Source organism: Haliaeetus albicilla, chromosome 2 (assembly GCF_947461875.1).
Source record: "Haliaeetus albicilla chromosome 2, bHalAlb1.1, whole genome shotgun sequence".
In the NCBI taxonomy this organism is placed as follows: Eukaryota; Metazoa; Chordata; class Aves; order Accipitriformes; family Accipitridae; genus Haliaeetus; species Haliaeetus albicilla.
The window spans coordinates 5,769,421-5,789,285 of record NC_091484.1 but is presented as its reverse complement, the minus strand read 5'-3'; the positions used below and the strand labels follow the sequence as shown (position 1 = coordinate 5,789,285).

Here is a 19,865-nt window from a genome sequence, read left to right as displayed (position 1 = left end):
GCAGCTGGATGGCAGTGTGTCATGCACGGAGCCTGACACAACTCAGACGTGTCAGACCAACCCGTGAACACGCTGTACCATGATCTCTGCTTGTGCAAGGAATTGCCTTTGCCCAGAGACCTCTGATTTCCTATGCTTGTGCTCATCTCCCACATAGCAGATGCTTCCAGGGTACAGGGGCCTTCCTGTACATGCACGATGGCCATTTGCCCAGGCTGCTGGATGCCCATGGGAAAAGGTGCCCCATTGAGAAGACTGGGTGGATATTAGTATCCAGATGGGCTGGTCTCCACAAGTTTTGCATTACAGATGCTTAACACTGTTAGAGATCGGGTGCTGCTCTAAGACAAATCTCAGTCCCCTGAGCACTAGCAGCTTTGAGACTCATTCTTCTCAAGAGGATAGCAGGGATTTTCAGATTTCGCTGCTCATGGTTTAGTTAAGATTAAATGATTTGGTGTTTTAGATACCGAAGGCAAAGCCTGCACTGGTGACGATGCCACGAGAGCAACGCAGAGTGACCCTCCACCTCCCATGTGCCAGGCACTTGCCTCAGAAGACGTGCAGCAAGAGAGTATAATAGCAGCCACAACGAATGTGACCTCGTTTGGTGAGGAGCTGCATTTGGATGAGCTGAAAGAAGATGCAGGTATTGGATCTAAAATGTTTTCAAGAAATTAAAAAATGTTAAAAAAATATTTCTGCTAAGCTGCTTTATGAGGAGTGAAATATGTCAGTGCATTAAAGGGTCAGAGCACCTTGTTCAGGTCAGCCCGTACTAAGTTAGCAATCAGTACTTAAAAACAGTGATTTTTTGAGACTGCTACCGAACTGAGGGACCACACAAAGCTTGGCATAATGGGATTAGTTGGATTATGAGCTGATCCAGTCTTGGCATGGTGCCCCTTTGGTATTAGCAGTGACTGCTGTGAAGATGAAACAAGTGTCTCCTAAAAACATTTCTTAAACTTCTGTGCCAAGCCTGAAATTGTTTGTCCTGGCTCGGGAGAACAATGTCAATACACAGCCCACACTGTCCATATCACAACCCTGTCTACAACACGCTGCAAATACAAGTGAAGTTCAATACCAGGAGCACAGATAAGCTAAACCAAGCTCCTTTATGCAACTGTGCTCCGGCAGAGCTCATCCGTGAGAGCAGTTCCTTGGGACCAGAGCAGCCGGGCACAACCCAGCAGCTGAAGGGTTTCCATTCACTTCCTGACGACCAAGAAATGCAAAGCTGCAGAGATAATGCTTTATCTTAGTTCGTGAGGACTGCCATGTAGTGATTACAGATCTTCCTGCCCTCTGGTCAATCTTTACACCTTCTCCATCTGCCCTGGTTGCCTTTTGTTCTCCATCCCACCCCCTCATGCCGTGCTTTCTCTGGGGTTCCAGCTCCTGGCCACTTTTGCCAAGCCCACCCCTACCTGCTGTGGTTTGGTGAGCAATGCCGCCTGCTTACGCCCTCAACCTGTTTTAGCAGGTTAGATGGAATGAAAATCATTCTCTGCAGTGTTTTCTGTTTCTTTGCTTTATCCTTTCCCACTTCCTTTTCCTCCTGTCCTTTCCATCCCCATGATTCATGTAATTTTGTTCCCTTTTGCTGTTTTGCTTGTATATAATATTGTTTTTCTGGCCTATTTGTAGCTCCACTTCACTCTTAATTGCTTTGACAACAGAAACCTTTCTGTCTCCCAAAGAGTATCTCTCCTCATGTTTGTGCATCACAAGGATTTTTTTGTAAGCTTAACAACACCTTTCCATCACCCATCACCTTCTTCATTTCAAGTACATGCGTTATTTCATCAAGAAATATCCCAAAGCATTGTACATAGGCTTCTAAAGATTTATCCTTTCTCTTCTTTGTCTCTATTTTGAGAGACGTAGTGGACACAGAGAGCCTCTATTAATACATGCCCTTAATGCTGTTTTCCTTTCTCTTCAAACTCTATCATTTATGGCTGTGTTTGGTTTTGTATCACCTTAAAAACTAATTGAGGCAAAACCCATTCATCTCCCTGTTCTTAGAACAACCAGATCAAGATCTTGACCAGAATCCTTCAGGTCTTTTTCTTACTCTTTTCTAGAGTGTTTCATTCCATATCAATAAGGAAATTTATCTCTGAACTTCTAATTCTTATCACTGGGAAAGGCTATCCTGGAAAGATGGCACTAATTAACCTCACGGCTCCGCAAAACCTAGTACGATGATTTAAAAGTTACCTTACACTGTTTTCAAAATTGTGTATTGAGGCTTTCAAAATCATCCCAATTTCTTATGTCTCTCTCTAATCCTAGTTCCTTTTATTGTCTCCCTAGCACAACCTTTCTTCTCTTCTGTATTTCTTTTCCTTCATTTTTTGAGGTGTCATTTCTCCAGGTTCCAAAAACTAACAGTGGGATTACCTTCTCCTGTCTCCCTGGTCTACGAGACTCCACTCCTATTTGTTGGAAATCTTCCCACCTCTTTCATCAGTGGCCTTTGGCTTTTAAAGTAACTATTGTCGATCTAGTCTTTATGTGATAATTTATCCCCGTCTGTGCATTCTAGCATTCCCATCTCTACTGAGTCCACCTTAACGAATTCATGGGGTGGGAAAGCTCTTCAAAATTGTCAGACTGTATTGCTAAGTTTGTTATAATGTTGAGTTTATTATAACATTTGTCCTTGGGCTCAATCCAGGGCCAGTGCAGTAGGTGTCTTTCCACAAATTCATATGAATATTTGACCAGCTAGAAACAAAATTAATATATTTGCTTTATATCCAATATGTCGTATTTCATCCTGAGGATGTGGGATGAAGGCCAGGGAGGGAAAGAGAAGGAAACAAAAGGAAATACATGTAGACTTCATGTCTGGTTAATACACAGAAAAAGAACAGCCTAAGCAGAAAAAGGGCAGTTTTTCCCACCTAACCTAGCCAATGGGCTTAGGGGCAGTCCCAAGGGGAGGATTTCTACCTAGTAGTGAGATGGCATTTTGACAAGTGGCACTCCATGAATAATTAGCTACTCTGGCAAGGAGTCTAGTGTTGAGCACTTGGAATATTTTCAGCAGGATAATATTCACTCTGCAGTATGAAATCTCTTAATAGGTTTGTGTACTCCAGACTCAGGTCTGCCTTCAGACTGAGTCAAACATGTGCTGTTGTTACCAGAAACAACCACAGAAAAAAACAGAAGCAAACCATTCTTTGCAGGGAATGTAAAATGGACATTCTTTAGACAACACTGCACAATGCCAGTTTGTTTTCATGATACCACTTTCAGAACAGGGTGGAGTTCAGAAACAAAAAGATATGTTTGAGGCCGAGTGTGGTTTGGATTCACCTTCTCTATAGGAAAGGTCCCACTATGACTGCTCCTCTGCATTCGTGTCAAACAGCACTTTATGTCACAGGGAGGTCTACTGATTTCAGTGAAGTTACTGCCAGAAGAAAGTATTGCTCCACTCAGGGGAATGCACTCAAATGTGACTAATTTTCCTATCAAGCTACTAACATCTACTGGAGCTCTTGATCCTTCTGTAACGTAACCCATTAGTGACTTTATTTTTCTCTTTCTCTATTCCACATTTTGTTTTCTATGCAGTAGGCACGAAAATACAATGCATTTCCCTAGAAATATATTTAAAAGAAAATTATTTTCTTCTATAATTCAGGCAACTACCACATATGGCAGCTTTCCTATCAAGCCAATTTTCACAAGAATTCCTGTTAACGATGCATATTTATTTGACTTTCCTGTCTTTTTTGAATGATAAATACTCATTCCTCCTCTTCTAGGCATACTTATTAATCTGTTTGTCAACAAATTAAATGCTATTATCTTGCCAATGCTATTGTTTCCAACTGCCTAAGTGCTCTGGTGCCTCCCCACACACTCTGAACACGAGGATGCTGAATGTTCATTAATACCGAGAGCTTGTATTCCAAACAAGACATAAAACTGAGCCAAGAAAAGATTTGTGACGTGGCAGCTGTGGGTGCCCACTGCTGTGAGTTTTTAGGAGATGCCCTAGAATGGTTTGGAGGGAAATGTACTTTGTTTAGACAATCCAAAATGCTAAAAGGAGTGGGATTTGCCATTTATCCAGCCCAAGCAGTTTGGACCTCTCTCATGTTCTGCTCTGGTGAGACTCCACCCGGAGTACTGCATCCAGCTCTGGAGTCCTCAGCACAGCAAAGACATGGACCTGTTGGAGCGGGTCCAGAGGAGGGCCACAAAAATGATCATAGGGCTGGAACAGCTCCCTATGAAGACAGGGTGAGAGAGCTGGGGTTGTTCAGCGTGGAGAAGAGAAGGCTCCGGGGAGACCTTACAGCAGCCTTTCAGTACTTAAAAGGGCCTTATAAGAAAGATGGGGACAAACTTTTTAGCAGGGCCTGTTGCAATAGAACAAAGGTTTTAAACTAAAAGAGGGTAGATTTAGACTAGATAAAAGGAAGAAACTTTTTACAATGAGGGTGGTGAAACACTGGAACAGGTTGGCCATATTCCATCTCCGGAAATTTTCAAGGTTGGACGGGGCTCTCAGCAACCTGATCTAGTTGAAGATGTCCCTGCTCATTGCACAGGAGGTTGGACTAGATAACTTTTAAAGGTCCCTTCCAACCCAAACTATTCTATGATTCTGTGCTGAGGAGATACTTAAACACTGATCTCCCTATTTGGATGAGTGCTTCACCTGCTAGGGTAGGAAAAATAACCCTCATGGCTACTACTGAGCCCATAGCAGCTAGAAAGGCAGTTTGGAGAGAGCCTGGCTGTGGCTGGGGTCCTGGATCAGAGTCAGCCTCAAGCCTCTCTGTGGGTCCCCACATATGCCAAGGCAGAGAGCAGGACATGTAACAGGGTGTGAAAGTCAAACAGTGAGGCACTGTGAGAGTTTAAGCACTGCCAGAGTCAGCTGGTATCTGAGCAGGATTCAAGGATGTTAATTTTGGACTTCACCACTGAAATTTCACCTATGTCCTGCTTCATCTTCGTGCCTTTCTGGATCTATTCCCCTGTGCCCTCATCACAGCCAGGTCAATTTGATGAACTGCTCAGTGGTTCAGCCTGCAGTAACTTTAAGAGCTAAGTGCTTTTGCCATCTTTCATGAGACACTCCTGAAATGAGCACTGCTTCACCATCTCAAATTAAGGCTTTGGTGATTGGAGTTTTTCTTAAGTACTGCACCGAATCTCTGTTTCGCATGAGCTGCTGAGATCCAATGGCAAATCCTTTTTATGGCAGGCTTTTCCTGGTTATCAACTTTAACCTCAGGAAAGACTCAGCAGTTCTGGAGTCAGGTACAGTAACAGAAGACTTGGGATGCAAGTTGAAGTCATGTATTAAATAAGATAAAAATAAAATTGTGAAAATAAATGTGTACAACAAACAATTGGAAAGTCAGCTTTCATGTAATATTACTGGTCTGATACTCTTTGCCCTTTGGCTGTGTGTTCCTAGTACAGAAGAGTACTCAGTAACTGTGCCACTGCAGGTGCATGCTGTAAGAAAATTCATTGCAGTTCTCAAAAGTTGCTTTGCCTTGCTGTATTCATTATTAATAAAGGAAAGGGAAAAAGGCTTTAGGGAAGTAAGGGATGCTCAGCAGTTTTCTCAGGAACATCAAAACTAACATTTCTTCAATAACCTCATACATTTTATTCTTTACCTGCCTTGGCTCGTTGGCTATTTCACACAACAATTATATTCACTATGGCAAAGAAGTGCTTCTAGCTATGTGCCATGTGTTCTGTTCTTCTGAATGTTCCTGGCATTGTCCCCTGGCCTATCATTATTATTAACTTCATGTTCCATTGATTTTACTCATCTTTCTACTAGCCAAGAAACCTTCAGCACCCACGGAAGAATTAGAAGATGCCAGCCTGCCAGCATCTGAAGACAGTCCACAAGCCTTACTTGTATGTGAATCCACAGATTCCCCCCAGAAACAGACAGAAAGAAACCCAGCACAGCTTCCCAGCCCTCCGTTGCTCCCAGCTCCACCACCTAAGGCAATCTCCAAAATCACAAAGAGCGTAACAGGTCAGTCATTACTGGTCAGTAAAGACTTTCCCATCCCTTATGTGGTGTTCGCCTATACAGCATAGTATATAATTTTTTTCTTACATCCTTTTTTAAGCCTATTGCTGCAAACTGCAGTGAATCAGGCTGGTTATATTGAGTGAACAGAACGCTAATGATTTCCATGAACTGAGCGGTCCAGTTCCCTGATAACAATGCACTAATCGTTGTACTTCACATTTTTATTTGAATCTCTCAGGGGATTATTTGTTGCAAGTCTGTTGCACTAAACACATGTAAAAAAAATCAAACCAACTGCAAACATCTGCTGAATCAAATGTTCATATCGATATGCCATAAAGCACAAGGAAGATTTAAATGTTTTCATTACCTAGACTGCCGCTGGATAACAGTACAACAGCCCAAATCAAGTTCAAGTCAATAGGTTCTGCAGAGGTTTCCGTCTGAAGGGTTTGCTCTCTAGGGTAGGTCTAAACTAGAGCTATGAAATCTGGTCTAGTTACACAGAATGCACAGAAGTGATACACCTGGCTCCCACAAAGCAATCCTCTGTGCCAGACTTCACTGAATGTTTCAAGAGCAATTCATCTGGACCTGGTTTTCTAATGTATTGCCAATGTTGTTACATTTTCCCACATTCTGGCACTGCAGAAAGGGTGTTAAAGTGAATATGATTTTAGTTTGTTCCAATTTAGGGCCCCTACATATGGTAAAAGCAGTTAAAAGGGCCTTATTGCAAATTAGAACCAAGTCCTGACATCTAAATGTCAGACCTGTTGGATATTTAGACTTTTAAATGACAGCCATTATCTCAGCCCAGATTTGCATCCACACTGATCTACTGGCACAATGAATAGGGTTTTCAAAGTCACCAGGAAACAAAATGTCAGAGGGGCATTGTGATCTGACCACTGGGGTTCATAGAAAATATTGAGGTTTTCAGTCTTTTTCAGGAAAATTACAAGTATTTGTTTCCCATGGAAAATATCCATATTTTGTCCATGCTTAAAAGCCGTAAGAGTTTAAGTGGGAGCTGGATTCAAAATGGTATCATAATGCTCCTTGGGAGCTGCTGTTCAGATTGTTTCAACGTTCTGTGCTATGGGTCCCGCTCTAGCCTGGCCCTTCCACCTTGCAACATGAACAGGCACGACCAGGACACCCCTTTGACTTTGCTCAACTGATGATAAGGCCATGCTCTGCATGAGATGTAGGCTGTTTGGAAAACCTGACCCATAGAGGGTAACAACATCACAACTCCACCAGGCACTTCGCAGTATTTTGAGTCTAGATATTTTGGTGCTTAACCAAAGTATTTCCTGTAACATCTAAGATATTCTGAGTTTTCGTATTTCGTTCTCATCTAAATTATCCACAAGGAACAACTCTTGGTTTTCTCAATTACTGCAATAACTATAGACCCTTTTTCAATAGTGATTATACATTTGTTTATTTTTGTGTGGACGTGGAGGCAGTGGTAAGTTAAGACTAAACAAATACTATCAATGGGTGAAAAGGAATACAAATGTACGGGGAGAGAGAAAGAACGATTATGAAAGAAAAGGAAGATTAAGAGGTTGAAAAGCTCTTTTGTGTTTAGTTTTTTCCCCCTTAACGATGTCAGAGATGCTGTTAGCAGAGGAGTGAGGAATAAGCCAAGCACAAATTAATCACAGAGAGAGGGGGAACAAGGCAAGGTGCCAAGACATCACTTTGCAAGATTATTCACTGAACAGCTGTCAATAGGACAAATAAGGTGTGATCTAAGGAAACTCTCAACTCTCAATATTGGCCCAAGCTGCAATGAGGACAAAATTGGCTCTTGACCTGTTCCAGGAACAAGCAGGTATAAAGATGAAACAAAGTCTCCTCCCTTCCTGCTTTAGGGTTGAGCTGAACCCAGGGTTCTTGCTCTCAGAAAACACGGACACCCTCTCTCACTGTGCAGTGGCATGTAGTTGATAACCTTTATGCAGGATGCTGGGTCTGAGAGGAAATATTTAATAACTGAAGTTAATATTCAAACCTACTTTTGTCCTCTCCAATTTTCCAGTAAATTACCATGCTAATAGGAACCAAGCGCTTTTTACATGGGTATTTCAGGATAATCCTGGTCTGAGCAGAAATTTTTCTCTGCTATGAACTGAGGGATTCATCTCACAAGTGAAAAAAAGTAAAAATTATCTCTGAAAACAAGTTTGTACAAAAGCCTTACAAGCTGTGTCAGTTTAAATTCCTGTTTAAAACACTAGGTGGCAACAAGAGAAAATAAATATTCTCTTGTATGAAGAACTCATATTGCCTTTTTACACACAGACTGAGCTATTGGTGTAAACCACGCCATATGTCAGGGGCTTGGGACAGAGATATAGGGGAAAGGGGAAAGGCGAAGAGAACTGCAGAACAGAAAAACTAATCAGTATCTTTTTCAGGCCAGATGTTCAGTTATCTTAAGAGTGTGAAACTACCAAATTTCCAACCAGGGAAATGTCCACTGTGTTTTGGACTCAGGTGCTAGACAAATGTATATATCAAAGTCTAATTTCCAATCAAATGCTTACAATGCATAAAAAATATCTGAATCTGGGGGTAAAAAAAGATTAGATTGTCCCAACCTTCTTGTTTCTTCTTAGTACTCAATACCACATCTTTCATTTGGATTTGGCAAGTTTTGTTATGCAAACTTTATCTTCATATAATAATGATTTTGGCATTTCCTCAACTGGCATATGAAAGACAGAGGTCTAAGTTGTGAAGCAATCACAGAAGAGCAGATAATAGACACTGGTACATTTTGTCCAGACTGAGAACCACAGTGCATAAATTTTAATACAGTCTGCCAGAGTCCAGCAGAGAAAGCGCTAGATTGGAAAGCCACCACAGTGTAAGCCATTGGTGGTTAAGAGGAACAGTACTGGCAATCAAGAATGCATTGGTGGGCTGGGAAAAAGGAGAATCTGATACTGTGGGAAAGAGGGGAAACGGGGGAGGCATCTATTTTGCTAGATCAAGGATCTGGATCTGTGTAGCATGAGCCTTTTGAATTCAGATAGTTACTCAGCTTAACTAGTACCTCCCAGCAAGAACAAAACATCACCATTTTCCTCTGTTCAACACAACAAATTAACTTCAGTGCAGACTCTGAGTGCAAAAAAATAAGAAGCATTGCACAACCTCTTACCCTCTTGTGTTTTGACAGCAGGAAGTGAAATAGATGACCCAGCCATGAAATCTCCTCCTTCCACCATCCTGAAGAATTATGTCATTGTTGGTTCCTCTCAAATCTCAGGACAAGCTGCCCTCTTCCATCCCTCTGGCCAGAAAAGTTCAGATCCCCATGTCAGAGGACAGGTAACAACGCCAACCGGTTCCCCTCACTTGGCTGCCGTCCACCTGCCTTTACCTCCCAGCAGAGTCATTGAAGAACTCCACAGGGCTCTGGCCACCAAACACCGGCAGGACAGGTACCTACAGCCTCTTGGCTATATGGGTGCATGAGAAGAGTCATTCCACTAAACCATTTCTCTTGGTAAATGTTCTTGCCCTGTTATTAGCATTTTATTTATTCCTACAGCTTCGGTTTGCCTTCCTCTTGATGTCACTACTTTGAACATCCACCTCTGGTTAAGGTGCTTAAATCTGGCAGTTACTCCAAAATATTTTCTTCCTTTATAAGGAGGCTACTGTGACATGGAAGTAGGTTTTCAAACAGATAGAATCATTTGATAATCCTTCACCTAGTGCAAAAGAAAATCTCCCCACAAGACGCCAAGTTAGAGTAGCTAAGGCATATCCTGCTCTAAATATCAGTACTCTACATATGAGAAATGCTACTATTTCAGTATATGTCTCTTGGCTTATACATGAGCATATACGGTATCCAGTTTTAATACAAATGTTTGTGTGGGAGTACATTGGGTACTTTGTCTGGTTTTCATTATAAGCCATCCTGTGTTTTGGAGGAGGACAGAGATAACCTTTTCCATCATAGAGCTTTGGAGTTAAGTTGGTAACATTTCTCAATTCTATAACAGCTATTGTCATGGGGAATAGATTCATACGATATTATTTCCAGGCCCTGTTAAAGCTTTGTCATGATCATAAAATATCAGAATGGTAATATTTCATGCCATGTATGTTTTACATTAGAAGGACATGCTGTGTGGTTTTTTTAATCAGTACAGTACAGCATATGGCTATATATCAAAGAAATACATTCGTTACCACCCTTCCATACCTTATTTTTATGACGGAGATAGGAAAGTAGATCCACGTTAGCCATTCTCAGCACAGTCTTGAGAATGCCATCCTGTGTTGTCCCATGTTGAACCCTCTGCCCTGGCCTTTATGAGCTACAAGACATTCTGCTCATTCTCATATAAAGATAAGCTCCTACTGTGGCAATAAAAACTGGGCTGTGCACCTTCCACCCACAGCTTCCATGGAAGAGAAAGCAAAGGCTCTCCAAAAAAAAGAGTGGATGTCCGTCCATCCAGAACATCTAGCATTGAGCGCAACAAAGAAAAGGAGAACTCACTGAGTTACAGCAGTGATTCAGAAAATAAGCGGAACTCAGTTAAAGAGTCGGATGAGAACAAAGAAAACATGATCATGAACTCAGAGCTCAAGGAAGACTCTGTTTTTTATCAGGATGAGGAAGTTTTGAATGACTCCGTTATTTCTGGTAAGGAAAGTCACTTACTATATTATAAACATATACTATAATAGCCTAAAGGAATGCTCTAAACAAGGCAGCATGCAACAGAAAATATTGAGCAGTATGAATTCCTGTATTGTCACACCAACTTTTTCAAGAAATCCTGGTGAAAACCTAAAGTTCAATTTCAGTCATAGTGATTGTGATCATGTTTGTCTTGGTAGTTACTGCATACTAAGATGACGTTGAGAGTTATGTTGATAAGTCAATGTATTGGTATGCTTTACCCTTTCAGTTACTTATGTACCCTTTGCACTACTACATATGAATGGCAGCACTTGCAGACACATCTCGGTGTCAGTAGGCAAGGCTTTCTGTATACCTGGTGCCAATGCTGTGGATGCTTTGGAAGCATCCTATTTTAGGACTATTATTCCAGTGCAGTGATGGTACAGTGAAAAGTGGAAGAGACCAATGAATCTAGGAAGGACAAACATCCAGAGAAATTATCTTAAAGAAGAAAGTTGCTCTCCATTTGGTCTGTTTCCCCCTTTCTTGACACACACGGGGAATGCATTGTATAATCCTGAGCAATTATTTAAGTGGGCTTTGGCAAAATAATCAGCTCGCATTAGAAAATTTATTTTTCATTCAAGCTTTTTATGTTTTCTATGTTAGCAAGACAAAGATTCAGTCTGAAGTGAATCTTTCAATCTCTTCATCAACGCATTAAAAAAAGGCAGGCAGAGAAAAATTAATAAAAAATAATTGTTATAACAGGTCAAGGATTAATTTTAAAAGGTGCCTATTAGAAAGCATGAGCCAGCAGACAGGACACATGAGTTCTGTTCCTGTGTCTTAAGATGCCTAGTAACAGAACAGACTACTGAGATAAGGCAAAAGAAAAGAGAATCCCTTACATAATTGCCATGCATTTAAAAAATAAAAATCACCTTTTAAGTTCTACCTATTTTTTTCTATGTGTTGTTTCTGATTATAAAAGTGGTCTCCTTTGTTATAAATTCTAAGAGCTAGAGGCAGCCAGGCAAAAAATATGTTATCCCCTACTAGTAAAAACAAATCTGAATATTTTACTGTTGAAGATAAATACTCTATGTATTTAACAAATAATTATTCACTGTCTGTGAAGACAGAAATTATGATGATAGATGGACATTGGTTATTGTACAAATTTCAGTGGTATGTAGAAGCAGCTTTTGGCTTTCCACAGTAAGTGTTAAAGTTCTGAAAAATTTCCGCGTACTACAGTTGAACACTACAGTTGTATTGGTGATGACTTAAGAACAGTTTAAACACAGTAAGTTTTATAGGGCAATATTAGACCAACTGAGATGGTGAGAAAAACAGACCTCTTTCAAAGATATTTTGGCTTTATTGTAGCTGCAACAATACTGCTGATCAGCATAGAAGATATTGAAATATGCCATTTGAAATATTGGCTACACAACATGAAATAAAAAGAAATCAGACTAAACAGAACCCTTTTTCCCCTTAACTATATAATTTGATTTAAGAAAATATTATGTGTACGTATAAATGTTAGTTCACACAATGGCTTATGTACTGGGCATGACTGGTCATGTATTATGACTGGGTAGGGCATGCCTGCTAGAAATTTAGAAGAATAATATCTGATAGTAGAAAAATTAATAAATACATTTTTTAATAATATGTGAATACTACAAAGATGTAAAAGATGGATGGAAAAGCTTATAGGACTAATCGGTGAATATAATGAGGTGGGGCTGATACATTCATGAATGTTTTAGTGAATAAGATTAACGGCCCAAATTTAAAATGTCAAGGGCCAGAACGACATACAGACTTACTTCCCCAGTTCTCATGATGGTGTGCTAATAATAGAAGTGCATATCTAGATATGTCGACAGCCAGTTAGATGCCTTATCTGAAAGGCTGAAAACTCTAAGGTTTGTTATGAAATTAGGTAGTGGGGTGATTATATACAGATTAGTATTTACCTGCAGATGTACACCAAGGGCAAAAAGAGCAAACAAAGATTATTTATCATTTGATAAAGAGGCCCCAGATATTAATACAACCCCTCTTCCCATGCAAAACACTTTCCAACGTCAACAAAAATAATTTTTAGGAAGAATTTTCTCTCATTTCTTTCTTTGTAGCTACACAGCCTTCTTCCTCATAATTAATTTACCTCACTCTTTGGCATTCGAGTCTCTTCACACCTAATCTTCAGTCTCTGCATCAAGAAGCCCATTCCATATATGCCTAAAACTTACCCAAATCATCATAAGACTTGAGCTTTATGCATAAGATAATTTTATTTTAAATGGCTGAAGATCATTGTTGATTGCCTTGTCCTTGCACGTTGTAAACATGCATTTACAAAAGACCTAATTTCTTGTACAAGCTTGGTGCTTGCTCTGCCGGTGTTCAAGTTCAGGTACATTTTAGGGGCACAACAAAAGCCCAGACCATGCAAAGTTTCAGCTGTTTGATGTCTAAGGAGGCTGCCATGGACAGGTACCAGGCAAGCTGGGCAACAGAGCAGCTTAAACCACAGAAGTCCTGGTGTGGAGTGGTATAACCTCAGCCCCTAGGAGACAACAGCTTTGAGGATGTGACCACTGCCCATTTACTCAGCGCAAGCTGGGACAGAAGCAAAGCATTTCTGGTCTTGACACTGGGTGGCACTGCTTGTGCCAGGATTCATTCAAATGCACCCGTTTGCATTTCAGAGAGGAACAAGAGATGCAGTAATGCCAGGGATACCATCAGAACAATTCCCTGAAAAGCTCCAGAGTCTTTCTAGCTTAAAAAAATCTGGGCTGGTTTGCAAGCCAGTAGTTAAAACTACCCCATTAATCCAAAGTTGCTTTACAATTAGTGTACTGCCTTAGTACATCACCAACTTTGCCATTGCCACTGTGATGCAGAACAGTGCATCGGTGCAGCAGCCCCATGATTACAGGGAGACTGGAACAGGTTACTGCCAACTCTGGAAGAAGTGAGGAATTGTACCTTGGCTTTCCATGAGCACCCTACTCAATAAATCATTCTCCAAAACCTCTAAAAACACAAGGCAAGATGATAGTCTTGTGCACGAGCTTAAAAAACAACATAACTAGCACACAGCCCACAACTAATAACTACTGCAAGCAAGGTCTTTCCATCAGCATGCGGTATTAGGATTTGCCTGTTGCTTGATAGAAAGAACTGTAAACATACAGGAAATTAAATGTCATGATTCAGCTGAATTAAAACAAGAACTTTTGTCAGGAATCTGCAGACCAAGCATGAAAAGGGTGTGAATTTTCAAAGCATTTATTGTTGATCTAGCTGAGGTGCCATAAATCATGAAACAAGCCACAGCCAAGATCCTGCCTAAGATAGCTTGGTCATGGGGCAGACCAGCATTGAACATGCCTTATTGACCAGGAAAAATAACCTTTAGGAAGAAAATACTTAAAGAAGGGTATTAGAAGGTTCACTTTCTACTGCGATAGTGATCAGGAAGGAATTTACCTCGGGGTGCTGAAAATGGATGTGGGGAAAACTAGTTTGGGGCTTTATTTCCTCTTTGTTCTCTGGGTTTGTTTCATTCGTTTATGAATTCTGAAACATCAGATATGGGTTTCTGCAGCAGGTGGAATAACAGAACTGGCCGTCAGTGGGCCGGTCAAGGTGAAAACAGAAGAATTACACAGTGTTTTCCGGCATGTCTTCCTGAAGGGGGTAACATCATCTCCCTCTTTTCCCTTTGTTGGGCAGGTATTATTTTTCAGGAATTAACTCAATTGGTCAGGCATGGGGAACAGCTCCTTAGACTAGCAGATCGGCTTAATCCAGATCTCTTGCGTTTTTATTTGGTGAAAGACCCTAAAGATTAATCAGTGCCCAGTGCATATGGACCATGGGAGTGGCTATAGCATAAGCCTTTTAGAAATCCAGACATCTGGATGAAGTGAGTACAGATTATCCTGAGTGGGTTATATGCTCTCCACTCCTCTAATACAACAGCAGGATTTGGGTTAAAGTTGAGATTTTCTAGATATGATTTGTGTTTTTAATTTCACAAAGTAGTAGACTCTTCCTAAGTGTGCAGCAGAGCAGCCTGGGAGCAGTCAAGGCCCTGAAGAACAGCTTCATTTTACTTTGTTTCAAGCAAAATATTGCATTGTTCTGTCTCACTTTGAAATACAAGCCTCTAGGGCATACACTGAGCTAGTTTAAGCCAATGTCTCCACATCAGCTTCAAAACCTGACTTCTTGAAAAAAAGTCCAGTCTTTTCACTGCAGAGCATAGGTTTCAGCTGTCCTTCAATGAGATGAGGGACAGCAGAAAATGAGCCCTGACCTCATCTGAGCTTAATTCTGTGATTCTAGTCCCTGTCCTCCCACAATTCAAAGATTAGGTAGAGTAGTTTTAGATTAGCAAGCAGTTTTATAACAGCCTGAAGGGAGTAGGGATAGTCCTGCATGCTCATACCTTAATTGTCACCAGTGAATGGGAGAATAACTGTTTATGGTGCGTCTCCCCCCAAAAAGTGTTTACTACACATGAGCTCCCTTGTTTCCTTCTAAGCAGTTCTGGACAGAAATGTATGCATGTGCTGTATAGCATATACATATATTGCTTTCAGTGCACCCCAGATGCACTGAACTGCCTGCAAATGCACTACGCAGATGGCCAGCACATGGGCGGGACGTCTATCATGTTCTGGAGACACTGGGCTTTATGTGCATGTGCAGTCTCTCTGCAGCAATCTCTTGACATGACCGAATTCCTCTTACCACCTGTTTAAAATTTCCAGGTGAAAATGAGAACATATTCAGGGATACCTGGGAGTTTGCTAGCCCCAAATGTGCTTCACATTGTTTCCAGAAGGAATTCTGTTGGTTCCTGTGCTGTACGGATCAAGCACTGCAAACGCCCACTCTACACCCACTCCCAGTGTGGTGGAGGCTTGAAAAACCCTGACAGAGTCCCAAGTCTGTGGTTTTGTGAGCCAAATGTTTCTGATGGAGTCATATATTCAGTTAGCAGAAGGCTCTGCGTGGCATCAGCCAAATCATTTAACTTCTTTACCCATCTGTTAAATGTATACCTACTACGTCACAGAGGGCTGTATGGTTTAATTTAATTAATGTTTGCAACAGACTTTGAAAGCATTAGGAGGAAGGTGCTAAACAAGGGCACAGCTTTTAGGCTCTAAGTGAGTTTTTGAGCTGATTATGGCTTCTAGAAAGTTTAATTTTAGACAACTGCAACTATCAAGAGACTTGTCCCTGCTCACACAGGGAGGCCATAACTACTCTCTGCCCCAGTCTTCCCAACATGTATGTGTGGATGTAGTATAGACTCCTCCCCTCTGCATAAAGAAATTTTAGACCAATAGTGATAATAATAACTTGGTCCACAGATCCCTAGCAAATAAAACCCCAATATTTGGGAACAAGAATCTATTTAGGATTTAGAATCTTACCAACCCCCAGAGCATTCTTTAAAAAATAGACTATAATCCTATCTCAAATGCCAAACAAAAATACCAATTAAATGTCATTTTCTTTAAAAATGAGGTGACCTTTTCTAGAAAAGGTGAAGCACTAAATTAAAAAAACCACCTTTAAAATAAAAAGGAACCAAAACAAAATAACCTCCTCTTACACACCACACTCCCAAGATGAAACAAATGCAAAGATTTAACTGTAGTTCCTGCATACTCTGACAATACTCTAAACCCCATCTGACTGGTGCTACTCTGTAATGATAATTTTTAGACTCCACTGAAGCCCTGGACTGGACACCAGAAAAGCCAGTACAGCACAGCAGAGGCATGCAGGGATATGGTGTAAATTTACTTACTTACAACCCACCTGTGGCATCATTGCTGAAGACTGCAGTCCAACCAGTATGACTCACTGATTTTAATAGCACTTCCCTCTTCTTTTCCCCCCATCATAAGCAAGCTACCCCTCATCAGATACGGACATCACCTCAGACTTTCAGTCTGCATTTGAAAATAAAGATGGCTTTCTACTTTACAGCCATTTTATTATGTACCTTTCCAAACACATGGCAAAATGGTTTTATAAGCTCAGGAGTCCAATTTTCATTTGTTTAGTCCACTGAAGTCTAAAAGATACAGAAACACCTAAGCTCAAACACAGTTCTCTCTAGAAAGAGTGAAAGGATGTTTCTAATGTCATCAGAGGGGCAGCATCAAGGACTCAACATCCAGCACACTGAAGAGCATTAGACTCCCACTCAAAACAGTTGCTGCATGTTCTCCCATGAACGGTTCTTTTGTAATGGCAATGTTTTACATTGTCTGGTTTGATGGAAAACATGTGTTATCATATTTTTACAATAAGCACAACAGGTCATGTAATCACAGTAAGTATTTGTGTCTCTTATTCCCTGAATGCCCAATTCAGTTGCAAGCATTCCGCAAATCATTATAAAACCTGGCCTCTTCTTTCATTCTTTGGAATATTTTCCCCCACTCTCTTCAGAGGGAGAGACCTAATGTCAGCAGTATAGTATTGATTGCTAAATGAAAGAAGTTATGACACACTGTCACACTGGACAGGATGTAGACATACATAATGGCTTACATTTAGTTTTAGAGTTACATGTGGTGTCTGATCACAATTCTGATGTTCTAATTTCTAATGCCAGAAAACCAGAATGACATTTTATATATACACATATTTTTATATATATGTTTGGGGGGGGGTGTGCATATATACACACATGCCAAGCAACAGCTTCGATTGTTCCAGTTACCATTATCTATTCCTGGTTATACATGGTGACCCAGAGAGGAAGGTGTACATGTCCCTGCCACTCCTGCCACTGAGCGATCCAGTCCTTCTGCAAAGGAACCACTAAATGGTTCAGGAAATAGGGATTGCTCTGGGCTGTAGGGATGCTCAGAGGACTGAGGTAAGATGCACAGCCTTTGACTGCTAAATTAGTGACGTGAATCATGTCTCAGCTGCAAATAATTTTCACCTGAGACCACTGCTTACTTAACAAAGATAACAGAGGAATATAATCCTTCTGCATTTGTAAGCAATTTTGTGTCTGAGCCCTGCACAACTGTAGTGCTACTTACTTCTATTAATGTGTAATGCCCATTGCACACTAACATACAGATTGCTGTCACTCTGTAGGTTTCCTGCTCTTCATATGTTCATGTTTCATCTCCAGGAGCTGTCTTTCTAATAACTTTCTTTTCAATGCATGCCCCAGGTACTTTGCCAAGAAAATGCAAGAAAGAACTGCTGGCAGTAAAACTACGAAACAGACCAAGTAAGCAGGAGCTGGAAGACAGGAATATTTTCCCAAGGAGGACAGATGAGGAAAGACAGGAAATCCGGCAGCAAATTGAAATGAAACTCTCAAAGTAAGTCTATCTAAGAACAGGGAGGAACCTCCATTTACAATTGAGCGTCCTCTGAGTGCTGTCAGATGAGACAGTCACCCACCCCAAGTCCATTTCCTGCAGTGAATCATACACAGACTAATACAGCACATTTTTAGCTGTCAATCAGACACATGAAAAAAAACTTAAACCCCTCTTCAGTCAGGATTCTCTTGATTTCAATAGAAAACAAGACAGACGTCAATGTGGGAGACAAAATTCTGCCAAATCTACCTGCATCTCCACTGACGTAATCAAGATTTTTATGTCCTCCAGAAAGGCTAGTGCTTTAACAAAAATAATCATATAATTATTTATTACCCTGATTTTTCTTTGTCAGCACTAGCTGAATGTGAGGATAAAGGCAATTGTTATAGCTGCATATTTACTTGAACAAGGGAAAGCTGCTGTATGCACTGGTGGCTGTATTTCTGCTTTAAGGAAGAAGGAAGCAAGTTCAGCAGCACTGCCCTCACATGGGTAAGGTGTTTGTGTAAGTCCAGCTGCAGGGAGGCAGGGATGGTCTGGTTTTGATCAGTAACCAGGGCAACAGGATAGAGCTATGGAAGAAATAGCATTACTGTGGTGTGTAGCCTAAAGCAAAGATTTAAGGTAACTGTGAGGCTCAGACTGCACCATTTGGTTTTTGTGTGTGCTTTTTTAAGAGCTACATTTGGATATCTGCAAACATGAATATTTTAGATGAGACAAAGTGGATTGTTAAATAATCTGTGCTGCGCCTGCCCACACTGGGACAGTAAGCACTGCTTGCCGCCAAAATGCTTGGAATTAAATTGAGAAACATGAATAGAAGTTCATTTTCAAGGCTTATTAAATATTAAATATCTCAAGCCTCTCCTGAAAGAAACATTTATTGATATTTAGACTAGCTCATTCATGTGTGTGCATTTGATTAAACTTTACCTCAGGGGACAGGGAATGAGAAGCACGCATATGGATCAGAGCACAAGTCTTAACGGACCAGAGTTTATGGAGGAAAACATCACTGCCATCACCACACTTGCCCTCAGCTAAGAAATGAGCTGCTGAGTGAACACAGATGAGATTTTGGGTGCACTTCATGATGCCCCTGCAATGTTGGAGATGGAGTAATCACCTTCCTTCAGTCTCAGTGATTGCTGTTTATTCTTTGTAGCATGGTAGCACTTAACACCCAAAGGAGAACAGTGCATTGTGCCAGTGACTGCACAAGACAGATCAGATGACAGTTCCTGTCACAAAAAACAAGTACAAGCCATACAAGTAGAAAATATTACATTACAATTTACATTAAGTTCCAAGAGTTACAGGCAGAGCAAATCATAGATGTGCCACATTAATACCCATCGTCTTAGGAAGGAAACTGCCATGGACCTTGAGCATGGCCTTGATCATCTTGACCTTGCAAGCTGTGTATTCATTTCAGGGAAATATTTCAAGCTGCACTCTGATATTGTTAATTCCAGGATTTTGGTCAGTCAATTGCTCGTGAAATGTCTTCATAGGTCAGGAGCCTAATTCTATGGCTCTAAAATACACAAAAAATGCTTTCCATCCTACTGCATCCCTAAAACCAAGATCAACCATCACAGAGTATTCACTGAGTGAGATTATCTCATATCCAGCCACATCACATATTGCTGAAATGGGCAGCAATAGAGAAGGTCACATCTTTTTTCAATACAACCTGACTTCTCTTAATGCGAAAGGTCTAATGCAATTGCAGCTTCAGGTG

The 19,865-nt window shown here is 40.8% G+C and overlaps 1 protein-coding gene and 1 long non-coding RNA gene across 4 annotated transcripts in view; one reads left to right on the top strand and one right to left on the bottom strand.

Moving 5' to 3' along the window:
- The window catches only part of PHACTR3 (phosphatase and actin regulator 3), a 116,362-nt gene that overhangs the window by 67,922 nt on the left and 28,575 nt on the right, over nucleotides 1-19,865 (top strand). For 2 of the 3 annotated variants that reach the window (XM_069804104.1, XM_069804114.1), the window contains exons 4-8: nucleotides 467-649; nucleotides 5,840-6,043; nucleotides 9,243-9,507; nucleotides 10,480-10,727; nucleotides 17,959-18,112. In XM_069804104.1, the coding sequence (XP_069660205.1) occupies nucleotides 467-649; nucleotides 5,840-6,043; nucleotides 9,243-9,507; nucleotides 10,480-10,727; nucleotides 17,959-18,112 (1,054 nt within the window). The remainder of the gene's footprint in view (nucleotides 1-466; nucleotides 650-5,839; nucleotides 6,044-9,242; nucleotides 9,508-10,479; nucleotides 10,728-17,958; nucleotides 18,113-19,865) is intronic. The other variant, XM_069804109.1, reaches the window with a different exon arrangement.
- Nucleotides 1-19,865, bottom strand: part of LOC138689341 (uncharacterized) — a 108,956-nt gene that overhangs the window by 73,439 nt on the left and 15,652 nt on the right. The window lies entirely within an intron of this gene.